The 12,949-nt window shown below is 44.5% G+C and overlaps 2 protein-coding genes across 2 annotated transcripts; both read right to left on the bottom strand.

Annotated features, from left to right (window-relative positions):
• Nucleotides 1-1,121: 1,121 nt before the first annotated feature.
• Nucleotides 1,122-4,534, bottom strand: LOC120033016 (zinc finger protein 235). Its single transcript, XM_038979306.1, has 2 exons — nucleotides 4,245-4,534; nucleotides 1,122-3,949 (listed from the first exon to the last, which is right to left on the bottom strand). The coding sequence occupies exons 1-2, from the start codon at nucleotides 4,435-4,437 to the stop codon at nucleotides 2,751-2,753; spliced, it is 1,392 nt and encodes a 463-aa protein (XP_038835234.1). The 5' UTR covers nucleotides 4,438-4,534; the 3' UTR covers nucleotides 1,122-2,750.
• Nucleotides 4,535-4,744: 210 nt separating this feature from the next.
• On the bottom strand, nucleotides 4,745-11,821 carry LOC120033043 (zinc finger protein 436-like). The gene is made up of 3 exons (XM_038979330.1): nucleotides 11,552-11,821; nucleotides 10,375-11,293; nucleotides 4,745-5,256 (listed from the first exon to the last, which is right to left on the bottom strand). The coding sequence occupies exons 1-3, from the start codon at nucleotides 11,757-11,759 to the stop codon at nucleotides 5,052-5,054; spliced, it is 1,332 nt and encodes a 443-aa protein (XP_038835258.1). The 5' UTR covers nucleotides 11,760-11,821; the 3' UTR covers nucleotides 4,745-5,051.
• Nucleotides 11,822-12,949: the final 1,128 nt, after the last annotated feature.

Below are 12,949 nucleotides of genomic sequence, written 5' to 3'. Positions count from 1 at the left end.
CTACCTCTGGCGAGCACATGGAGGGCTGTGCGGCCCCACAAAGAAATGCCACCCCACACCATGACTGACCCACCGCCAAACCGGTCATGCTGGAGGATGTTGCAGGCAGCAGAACGTTCTCCACGGCGTCTCCAGACTCTGTCACGTCTGTCACATGTGCTCATGTGCTCAGTGTGAACCTGCTTTCATCTGTGAAGAGCACAGGGCGCCAGTGGCGAATTTGCCAATCTTGGTGTTCTCTGGCAAATGCCAAACGTCCTGCACGGTGTTGGGCTGTAAGCACAACCCCCACCTGTGGACGTCGGGCCCTCATACCACCCTCATGGAGTCTGTTTCTGACCGTTTGAGCAGACACATGCACATTTGTGGCCTGCTGGAGGTCATTTTGCAGGGCTCTGGCAGTGCACCTCCTTGCACAAAGGCGGAGGTAGCGCTCCTGCTGCTGGGTTGTTGCCCTCCTACGGCCTCCTCCACGTCTCCTGATGTACTGGCCTGTCTCCTGGTAGCACCTCCATGCTCTGGACACTACGCTGACAGACACAGCAAACCTTCTTGCCACAGCTCGCATTGATGTGCCATCCTGGATGAACTGCACTACCTGAGCCACTTGTGTGGGTTGTAGACTCCGTCTCATGCTACCACTAGAGTGAAAGCACCGCCAGCATTCAAAAGTGACCAAAACATCAGCCAGGAAGCATAGGAACTGAGAAGTGGTGTGTGGTCACCACCTGCAGAACCATTCCTTTTTTGGGGGTGTCTTACTAATTGCCTATAATTTCCACCTTTTGTCTATTCCATTTGCACAACAGCATGTGAAATTTATTGTCAATCAGTGTTGCTTCCTAAGTGGACAGTTTGATTTCACAGAAGTGTGATTGACTTGGAGTTACATTGTGTTGTTTAAGTGTTCCCTTTATTTTTTTGAGCAGTGTACAATGGTTACGATAAGGTAAGGATTAAAGTCGGGGTTATGATTAGGGACGTCCCAAGGACCCCGGATAGCACTAACTTTTCAACTGCCCAGAACAAGTATCAAGCAAGAATCAATAAGACACTGCTGTTTTTTATGTGACAAACTTTTCAATTAAAGGCAACTGGAAACATGAATAAAACAGCACACATTTAAAAATAAACCCATTTATTGTACATAAGGCTCTGAACTATCAGCGCCACAATAAGTCAAAGTCTGAGCACTTGCTATGAGAGACCATGATGAGACTCTAATGAAGGCATCCTAAGCCGGTTTGTGTCTCTCTAAATAAAATCCTTAGTTCAGTGCAGACACGGGGTGCTCATTTTCCTTTCATTTTCCTGGATAGTCACCTTATGAAGTGTCCTGGGGTAAGGAATGTGGTTTTGGACTCCTAAACCACACAAGTAAAACTCCAGTCCTTAGATTCTGCACTGTGGTGTCAGTGGGTTTTGGTTCCTGCCTTTTACTTAATTAATCAGTGTTTGTTATTGGACAAGTTCAAATAGTTTCAGTTAATATCCGTTTTATGCCAAGTCAACATGACCCCGGTTTTTCTTGCAGATCTAGATCCTAAAATCGTTTTTTTTTTTTTTAAGATAAAAAACAAGCAGACACTGACTGTGGCTCTCAAGGAATTGTGTTTGACACCAGTGTCTTCAACCTATGGTTCATCCTCTGCAGTCTCTAAGGTCAGTAGGCTCCAACCCCCGAGTCACAAGCAGGAAGTGGATCAATACTACAACACAGCAAAAGTAAATAACCTCCCTGTAACAGACTGACAGACTGGGACCCGCTGCCCTTTGGACGGGCTGGTGCACAAACACAAATGCAGTAAAGTAAAACACACACGCACAGTAAAAAAAAGAATACGTCTACACACACTTGCTGCTTGCTTAAGGTAGTCCATCACATCTGATGATGACTTCAACTACTCCTTGTGGGATCGCTGATGACTGTATAATCAGATGCGGGATGCACACCGTCTGCCACAGACAGAGTACACAAAGACATGTCCCGTTGAAGCCGGTGCAGCCATGGTCATACACACCCCTCCATATGTATTTGGACAGTGAAGCTAAAATAAAATGTGTCTCTATACTCCAGCATTTTGGATTAGAGATTTTCATATATATCTGTTTTGCCATTTAGAAATGAAAGAATTTTGTGGTATCCAATTGTGTTCCATTATGGCAACTCCCCAACGGGCTCAGGAGAGGTGAGGATCGGACAAACACGCTGCTTCTTATAAACACCCGGAAGTTAGCCGGACCAATGTGTTGGAGGGGACACCGTTCAATTGACGACCCTAGTCAGCTTGCAGGCGCCCAGTCCGCCATGCGAAGACGCTAGAGCAAGTTAAGACAAGGAATCCCCTGCCAACCCTACCCTCCCCTAACCCGGACAGTGCTAGGCCAATTATGCACTGCCCTTGGAACTCCCGGGTCACGTCAGGCTGTAGTGACGCCCCGCTGCACTTTGGGTGAAGTGCCTTAGAAGGATGCGCCACTCGGGAGCTCCGTTGCAAAGAAAAACTTATAAAGAAAGGCTTTATATAACACTATTTAAATGCTTTACAAATCATAAGCATATGTCATAATCTATAAATAGTGTATTAACTTACATTTGGCAATAAACTCTACAGTGGGAATTGTTTTGTCACCCTTTATACACCATGTATGACATACACTTACACTTATAGATTATTTGTGAAGCATTTATATAGTGCTTATAAAGCCTTTGTGTATGCTATAAAAAGTCTTTATAGATTGTACTGCCCTCATCCAATGTCTGAGACATGAGTCCTGATGTGTTTGGTCAGCTTAGCTGCCTCACTGAAAGCCTTGCCACACAAGCTGCAGGTGTGGGCCCCGCCACCGGCAGGCCGCATTCCATTATGTACGCGCTGGTGCTTCCTACACGTGTAGGCGTCCTTGAAGCTCATGCCGCAGACAGGGCAGCCGTACAACCGCAGCTCTGTGTGAACGCGCCGGTGGTTCCTCAGTGTGCCATCGTTGTTGAATCGCTTGCCACACAGTGCACAAACGTACGGCTTCTCCCCTGTGTGAATGCGGAGGTGGATCTTGAGGCGTGACACGTGACTGAATATCTTACCGCACTGAGGGCACGGGTGGGACTTCTGATCCCCCCTGCTGTTTGTTGGTTGTTGACCCCTGTTGTTTGTGGACCTGTTTACTTGTTGATGACCCCTATTTGTTGATCTATTTGTTTGTTGTTGACGTCTGGTTTGACCCGGATAGAACAGGGAGGTCAAGGGACCTACGGTACTGGTGGTGGTGGTGTCCCCGAAGTCTAGTTCTGGCCCTGTTGTTACACAACCATCGCTGCCAATCTGACGGAAAAAGCCGTCTGGGATCATGGCCGCACTAGCTGATACCAGGTCAGTTGGGACACCCGAGGCAGTGGAGGCACCATACCTGCTGCTGTCTGTAACCACTGATTCCAGGTCAGCGCTCAGGTCTGAAACAATGTACCTGGTTTCAACAGTGGCTGGTCCAGGGTCCGAACTGGGGTTTAGTTCACCACACCCCATCTGAGCAGATACTGACCCCAAGTCAATAGGGCTAGTATCACTAGGCTCTGTTTTGATGCTCTCAGAGTTATAGTGTAAAACCACTCTGTCCACGGGGCATGATGTGCTGCTGAAGGGATTTGCAGAGGGAAGTAGAAGCTGGTCGTCTTCTTCGTCCAAGTCCCTTTTCACGGACGCTGAAGTCAATGGAGCTACTACTGGGGTGGTAGCTGATGTATCGGTCTGTTGTGAGGACATGGTACGTGGAGAGTTACACAGACTCTTCCACTCGGTGCAGTCTGTGGGTAGCTGGCTATGTGTGGCAGGCATCTCATCCTGGCTCATTACCATGTGGTTCTGGGTCTGTGTAGACTCAAGGTCTGGACCCTGGTCGGAACTCCACTGGTGCTGCCCAGACACAGAGAGAGAAACAGGCCTGGTCGAGACTGGATGGACCGACCAACAAACAGACAGAAAAGAGAGAGAAATTAGCTTGATTACATTCACACAACTACAGAAGCAACGATCCAAACATGAGTTTACAGGCATTCTGTAGGATGAGCTTGTTTGGGTAATGTGGTGATCTACTGGGCTTGAGACTGTCCAAATGCCCCATATCATAATATTCTAGAAAAACCTGCATCCCCTTTATCTACACTTTATCTAGATGAAAACAGTGTGGGCAACAGAGGTCATCTGGCTGAGTGCAGAAAATAGACAAAGAGCCATTGGTATCATCACCTGCTGAACATTCCGTTCCCGTGTCGAGTCCAACTTCTCGTAACCTTCGTTTTAGGACTTCATTCTCTCTCTTCGTCCGGGCAGTCTCCTCCTCGAATTCTGACACTGTCCCCCCGACCACCTCCAGTATCTCATCTACAGCCACCATTAACCGCTCGGTGAGGTAAGCATTCAAAAGCTGTAGTTTAGCCATTTTCTAGAAATTTTGCCTGACCAAAATTTTTGTTAAAATCCACTTAAAGCCTACTAATAACGACCCAAGCTAGACTGTTTGTAAAAATATCCGCGAAAGCATTCACTTCCGGGTTATTTGACTCTCCTTGGTCATGTGATAAAAACGCTACCGTAATTCATGAAAAAGGGGAGGCAAGAGTTTTATTAAAGGGATTTTCCACTTAAATATGTTGGGTTTGCACCCTTATTACTGAGTATTATAATAAATACATTGAGTGAAGGTAACGTGAGTCAAGCATCTGGCATCTTCCTTTTGGAAATAAACAACCTGAAAGAGGGTTCAACTTTAATACAAAAGAAATACAGAATTAGAAATGTGATTTTAATAATTAAATGATGGACTGATTTAATTCATTTTCACAGACACACACTCTTCAATCAAGCTGGAAACATCAGCCACGATGACATTATCCATTAGTTTTCTACTGCACTGTTTTTATTAATCCCAATAAATACATTTAGGAAATATTCCTATGGCTAAAACACTTCAACGTTTCACAATCCCTTCATGTCGTCCTGTGTTTGAAATGGTGCAGCCGATTCAGTAGTAGCTGATTAGTTAGCGCATTGACCTCATGTGATGAGCTGCCCTGCATCTGTCAGGTGTGTGTTCAGGTGTACCCGCAGGCCGCTGGCCACAGTGAAGCTCTTGGGACACTGGACACAGCGATAGGGTTTCTCCCCAGAGTGAGTCCGTTTGTGCTTCTTCATGGTGTCTCCGTCGCTGAAGGTCCTGTGGCAGTAGGGGCAGCTGTAGGGTCTCTCACCGGTGTGGATCCTATAATATATAAATAAGTATAGAAAATATATATAAAAATAATAGTATATAAATGGAGTGAAGAGACTTTAACCCAACACCTAGCAACCTCGTCAAGAGGTTTGGATTTTGGGGCGTAACGGCAAAGGTGTTGGATTGACAGTCGCTGGTCAGAGCTACCGCCTAGATTCGCTACAATATACAGTGAGCTACAAAACTATTGGGACAGTGACACATTATTTGTTGTTTTAGCTCTGAACTCTAGCACTTGGGATTTGAAATCGCCACCACCTTACCGGCCACCCTAGACCCACTTCAGTTTGCATACCGCCCCAACAGATCCACAGATGACGCAATAACCATCACACTGCCCTATCCCATCTGGACATAAACAATACCTATGTAAGAATGCTGTTCATTGACTACAGCTCAGCATTCAACACCATAGTACCCTCCAAGCTCATCATCAAGCTGGAGGCCCTGGGTCTCAACTAGAGGTCGACCGATTAATCGGAATGGCCGATTAATTAGGGCCGATTTCAAGTTTTCATAACAATCGGAAATCGGTATTTTTGGATACCGATTTGGCAGATTTGTTTTATTTTTACACCTTTATTTAACTAGGCAAGCCAGTTAAGAACACGCTCTTATTTTCAATGACGGCCTAGGAACGGTGGGTTAACTGCCTTGTTCAGGGGAGAACGACAGATTTTTACCTTGTCAGCTCGGGGATTCAATCTTGCAACCTTACAGTTAACTAGTCCAACGCTCTAACCACCTGCCTCTCATTGCACTCCACGAGGAGCCTGCCTGTTACACGAATGCAGTAAGAAACCAAGATAAGTTGCTAGCATTAAACTTATCTTATAAAAAACAATCAATCAATCATAATCACTAGTTAACTACACATGGTTGATGATATTACTAGTTTATCTAGCGTGTCCCATCGATATAATCGATGCGGTGAGCATTCACGGAAAAAGGACTGTCGTTGCTCCAACGTGTACCTAACCATAAACATCAATGCCTTTCTTAAAATCAATACACAGAAGTATATATTTTTAAACCTGCATATTTAGCTAAAAGAAATCCAGGTTAGCAGGCAATATTAACCAGGTGAAATTGTGTCACTTTTCTTGCGGTCATTGCACGCAGAGTCAGGGTATATGCGATAATAATAAACGTTTTGTTTTCGAAATGATAGTTTCCGGATTCGACCATATTAATGACCAAAGGCTCGTATTTCTGTGTGTTATGTTATAATTAAGTCTATGATTTGATATTTGATAGAGCAGTCTGACTGAGCGATGGTAGGCAGCAGCAGGCTCGTAAGCATTCATTCAAACAGCACTTTCGTGCGTTTTGCCAGCAGCTCTTCACTGTGCTTCAAGCATTGCGCTGTTTATGACTTCAAGCCTATCAACTCCCGAGATTAGGCTGGTGTAACCGATGTGAAATGGCTAGCTAGTTAGCGGGGTGTGCGCTAATAGCGTTTCAAACGTCACTCGCTCTGAGACTTGTAGTAGTTGTTCCCCTTGCTCTGCATGGGTAACGCTGCTTCGAGGGTGGCTGTTGTCGATGTGTTCCTCGTTCGAGCCCAGGTAGGAGCGAGGAGAGGGGCGGAAGCTATACTGTTACACTGGCAATACTAAAGTGCCTATAAGAACATCCAATAGTCAAAGGTATATGGAATGCAAATGGTATAGAGAGAAATAGTCCTATAAATACTATATTAACTACAACCTAAAAGCTCTTACCTTAGAATATTGAAGTCTCATGTTAAAAGGAACCACCAGCTTTCATATGTTCTCATGTTCTGAGCAAGGAACTTAAACATTAGCTTTTTTAAATGGCACATATTGCACTTTTACTTTCTTCACCAACACTTTGTTTTTACATTATTTAAACCAAATTGAACATGTTTCATTATTTATTTGAGGCTAAATTGATTTTTATTGATGTATTATATTAAGTTAAAATAAGTGTTCATTCAGTATTGTTGGAATTGTCATTATTACAAATACATTAAAAAATATATTATTATTATTATTAATTTAAAAAAAATATATATATTACATTTTTTAAGACGGCCAATTAATCGGTATCGGCTTTTTTGGTCCCCCAATAAATCGGTATCGGTGTTGAAAAATCATAATCGGTCGAACTTTAGTCTCAACCCCTCCCTGTGTATCTGGGTCATTGACTTTCTGACGGGTCGCCCCCAGGTGGTGAAGGTAGGAAGCAACATCTCCACTTCGCTGACGCTCAACACTGGGGCCCTACAAGGGTGTGTGCTCAGCCCTCTCCAGTACTCCCTGTTCACCCACGACAGTTGGTGGCCATGCACGCCTCCAACTCAATCATCAAGTTTGAAGACGACACAACAGTAGTGGGATTGATCACCAACAACGACGAGACAGCCTACAGGGAGGAGGTGAGGGCACTCGGAGTGTGATGTCAGGAAAACAATCTCTCACTCAACGTCAACAAAACAAAGGAGATGATCGTGGACTTCAGGAAACAGCAGAGGGAGCCCCTATCCACATCGAAGGGACAGCAGTGGAGAAGGTGGAAAGTTAAGTTCCTGGGTGTACACATCACAGACAAACTGAAATGGTCCACCCACAGACAGTGTGGTGAAGAAGGTGCAACAGCGCCTCTTCAACCTCAGGGGGCTGAAGAAATTTGGCTTGCAAACCAAAACCCTGACAAACTTTTACAGATCCACAATCGAGAGGATCCTGTTGGGGTGTATCACAGCCTGGTACGGCAACTGCACCGCCCTCAACCGCAAGGCTCTCCAGAGGGTGGTGCGGTCTGCACAACGCATCAACCTGCCCTCCATGACACCTGCAGCACCCGTTGTCACAGGAAGGCCAAAAAGATCGTCAAGGACAACAACCACCCGAGCCACTGCCTGTTCACACCGCTATCATCCAGAAGGTGAGGTCAGTACAGGTGCATCAAAGCTGGGACCGTGAGATTGAGAAGCAGCTTTTATCTCAGGGCCAGACTGCTAAACAGCAATCACTAACTCAGAGAGGCTGCTGCCTACATTGAGACCCAATCACTGGACACTTTAATAAATGGATCACTAGTCATTTTAAACAATGCCACTTTAAATAATGTTTACATATCTTACATGACTCATATCACATATAAAATACAGTATATACATGTGATATGAGTAATGTAAGATATGTAAATTGTGGAATTGTTTAAAGTGACTAGTGATCCATTTATTAAAGTGTCCAGTGATTGGGTCTCAACACTGTATATACTGTATTTTATACCATCTACTGCATCTTGCCTACGCTGCTCGGCCACAGGTCATCCATATACTCATATGTACATATTCTCAATCACCCCTTTAGATTTGTGTGTATTAGGTAGTTGTTGGGGAATTGTTAAGATTACTTGTTAGGTATTACTGCACTGTTGGGAACTAGAAGCACAAGCATTTCACTAAACTCACATTAACATCTGCTAACCATGTGTATGTGACCAATAAAATTTGATTTGATTTGAAATGATACAATGACTGAGGTTAAAGTGTAGACTGTCAGCTTTTAATTAGAGGGTATTTTCATCCATAATCGGGTGAACCGTTTAGAAATTACAGCACTTTTTGAACATAGTCCCCCCCATTTTAGGGGACCAAAAGTATTGGGACTAATTCACTTATATGAGTATTAAAGTAGTTAAAAGTTTAGTATGTGTGCCCCTATTCCTAGCATGCAATGATTACAGCAAGCTTGTGACTTTACAAACTTGTTGGATGCATTTGCTGTTTGTTTTGGTTGTGTTTCAGATTATTTTGTGCCCAATAGAAATGAATGGTAATGTAATGTGTTGTTTTGGAGTCACTTTTATTGTAAATAAGAATCGAATAGGTTTCTAAACACTTCTACATTAATGCGGATGCTACCATGACCACGGATAGTCCTGAATTATTCGTGAATAGCGATGAGTGAGAAAGTTACAGATGCATAAATATCGTCATCATCACTCAGGACTATCCGTAGTCATGGTAACATTCACATTACTTCTACTCCTTTTGCCATGGGGCAAAGAGAAAACTGTTTATAATTTTACAGCTCATTTTCTTAAATTCTTAAATTTTTGCCATGTGATGGAGATAATTGTTTTCAGTTTTAAAGTGCATTTCCTGCAATTCTACACATTTTGCCGTGACTTATGCAATGTTAATGATATCTGAGTGAGAGTGACTTAACAAAATCAAATGGGGGACACCTGGAGGTCAGGACACCTGGGCACGTGGTCGGTAGTCGGCCATGATTACTACAAGTCTAGATAGCTTGCTAGACTCATTTAAAACAGCTAGCCGACATGGCTAATTGAGTGACTGTCAGTGATGACATAACAAGAGAAAAATTGCTGACGCACGTCCAAATTTCGAACTTGCACCTTGTGTGTTCTACTATTCTAACTCTCAATAGTAAGTTGAGACCACAACTGCGGTGCTTATGGTGCTTATGCCTGGAGCCGGCCCTGGTGATAAGGATGAACCAGGTAATCAACATTCAATGGAGGACAAGTTGTCACAGGGCTCCAACCTATATAGCCCATACTACCATACTTGCCCAATGCCCAGGCCCATAACCCAGCCACAATGTCAGTACTTAGCTTTTATGTAAAGATTGACAGCTGTTTAGAAACATATTATATTCTTATTGACCCAAAAATGTATTAACTCCAAAATGACACGATACATTATTTACCATTCATTTCTATTGGGCACAAAATCATTTGAAACAAAAATGAAAACAAACAGCAAATGCATCCAACACGTTTGTAGAGTCACAAGCTTGATGTAATCATTGCCTGCTAGAAATATGGGACTAAATACTAAGCTTTTGACTCCTTTAATACACATAAGTGAATTTGTCCCGATACTTTTGGTCCCCTAAAAATGGGGACTATGTACAAAAAGTGCTGTAATTTCTAAATGGTTCACCCAATTAAAGCTGACAGTCTGCTGACAGTTTAACATCACAGTGATTCTATCACTTCAAATCCAAAGTGCTGCAGTACAGAGCCAAAACAACTAAATGTGTCACTGTCCCAATACTTTTGGAGCTCACTGTATGAGAACACAACATAACAATGTATGCCAACCTCAGGTGCCGTCTCAGGTTGCCTCTCTGGGTAAAGCTTTTGGAGCACCAGGAGCAGCGGTGGGGCCTCTCCCCCGTGTGGATGCGGTGGTGGCGCCGCAGGTCAGCCGACTGGGCGAAGGACTTACAGCACCAGTCACAGGCATAGGGCTTCTTGTACTGGAGGTGGAGGTGGAGGCTGGCCGCCTGGCTGAAACTCTCCCCACATCGGGTGCAGCGGTGTGGGCGTCCCTCCTGGTGGTCGGCGGGGGTGAAGTTGTTACTCTCGTTGTATGGCAACACCCTGTCCTTGGGCCCAGGCTCTGTTGCATATGTTTGCTGGTCATGTACGGGTGTGTTATGGAGCTCTGAGATGTTCATATCTGGAAGGTCTTTGAAGCCAGTCTCGCCTGAGAGTTCATGGTTGTGGGGTAGTAGTGTTATAGGACGACCTGTGTAGTCTGAACTGGATTGAGGTTCATGGTTGGTGAGGTTCAGTGTGACGTCACATTCCTTGGGTTCCATTTTGATCCGTCCCTGGATTGGGTCGATGGGAGAGGACGTCTTTCCATCTGTCCTAAGGACGGGCATTTCAGCGTTGGCTGCTCCAGTTGTTGTGGCACAGTGGGCATTGGAGGAGAACGGAGATGGGGCCAAGGACGAGGTGTTTCCAAAACCCTTTGGTTCTGGGTCTGAGTTGTGCTCGGTCTTTGGGATTGCCTCCCCTGAACTGGGCTTCTCTTCTACTCTGACTGTTTCAGTGTGTCCCTGGTTTGGTCCTGTGAGACCCCCATCCTTACCCAACGCTACCTGGCTCTGTGTCTGTAGCCCTCGTCTGTTGACCTGGGTCTGCTGCAGGGGCTCTGGGTCATGTTCCTGACTGGAGCTCCACTCTTGCTCACAGAGCTGCTGCTGCCCAGAGAGAGAAAGGCTAGTGGATCCTGCATAGAAAGAGGGTACAAAGACAAAGTGCTGTCATTTAGTAAATAGTTATGACATTGTAATTAATCATGCACTACTATTAGTAAATTTTTGCTGCGAGGGATATTTGGAATTCGGGCACTTCTCGCGAGCCAACGTAACGTTACTGTCAATCGTCAACAGACAGACATCACCCAAAGTAACTAACTAGTTGACAGGTTGCCAATTCATTTTTGGCATGACCATTAAATTAGCATTATCCAACAAAATGTTCTTACGCCAGTCTGTCTCCGCCAAGAGTAGGATGTCCCGAAGCTGTCGCCGCAGGCTTTCATTTTGTCTCCTCGCGCTTTCATTCTCTCTCTTCGTCCTAGCCGTCTCTTCTCGGTACTCGGCCACTGTGTCCCCGACCACGTCCAGAATCTCCCGCACCACTACCGTTAAACGTTCTGTCAGGTAAGCATTCAACAGCTGCAGTTTGGTCATTTTAAAGACGTAAAATAGTGCAGAATAATGTCTCGTCTCTCTCTCAGCTGATGTTGTGATTTTACTCTTCGTTTGTTGGTAGTTGGGTGACTAGGAAGTGTGTATGTTGTTTTATCGCCACCTGCTGTTTGGGAAGTGAAATGTCTGTCTTGTTTACGTTGAGCCACAAGGGGGAAGTGCAACCATTTATAATTTCATCTGAATCAGTAGTTTTATAACATGATCCCTCAATCCTGGTCCATCCCAACAACATCTGATTCAACTACTCAACTAACTTATCATTCAGCCCTTAATCAAAAAGGTAGGTCTATGAACAGAAGCCCAAACACAAATAAGACTAAACAGACAGACCTAGTGAAGCCAGCAGATACGCTACAGGACTGTTTTGCCAGCACAGACTGGAATGTGTTCTGGGATTCATCCAATGGCATTGAGGAGTATACCACCTCAGTCACCGGCTTTATCAATAAGTGCATAAACGACATCGTCCCAACAGTGACTGTACGTACATATCCCAACCAGAAGCCATGGATTACAGGCAACATTTGCACTGAGCTAAAGGCTAGAGCTGAGCAAGACCTTTATACAGGTCAACAGGAAGGCCCCCAAAAAATTCAAAGACTTCAGTCACCCAAGTCATAGACTGTTCTCTCTGCTACCGTACGGCAAGCGGTACCGAAGCGCCAAGTCTAGGTCCAAAAGGTTCCTTAACAGCTTCTACCCCCAAGCCATAAGACTGCTGAACAATTTAATTAAATGACGACCCAGACTATTTGCATTGACCCCCCCCCCCCCTTGTTTTTACACTGCTGCAACTCGCTGTTTATTATCAATGCATTGTCACTTTACCCCTACCTACATGTATAAATTACCTCGACTGACCTCTAACCCCGCACATTGACTCTACCCCTTGTATATAGCCTTGTTATTGTTATTTTATTGCGTTTGTTTTATTTTTTTGTTAATATTTTCCTAACTTATTTTCTTAAAACTGCATTGTTGGTTAAGCGCTTGTAAGTAAAGGCTTCAGGTCTCAGGAACGGTTACTCATCACACTGGCGTAGTAGGCATATTTAATGAAACTCTTTGAAAGAGAAATTGGCGTGCTCAGCTCAAATGTTTTGTAGTCCAAAAAATGACTTGAGTGCTGGGTTCCAAAGACTTATACTGGAAGAAAGAAACGCATCCGT

The sequence above is a fragment of the Salvelinus namaycush genome, chromosome 3 (assembly GCF_016432855.1).
Source record: "Salvelinus namaycush isolate Seneca chromosome 3, SaNama_1.0, whole genome shotgun sequence".
Lineage (NCBI taxonomy): Eukaryota > Metazoa > Chordata > Actinopteri > Salmoniformes > Salmonidae > Salvelinus > Salvelinus namaycush.
The sequence above is the reverse complement of the archived record's forward strand: the minus strand, read 5'-3'. Positions and strand labels throughout refer to the sequence as shown.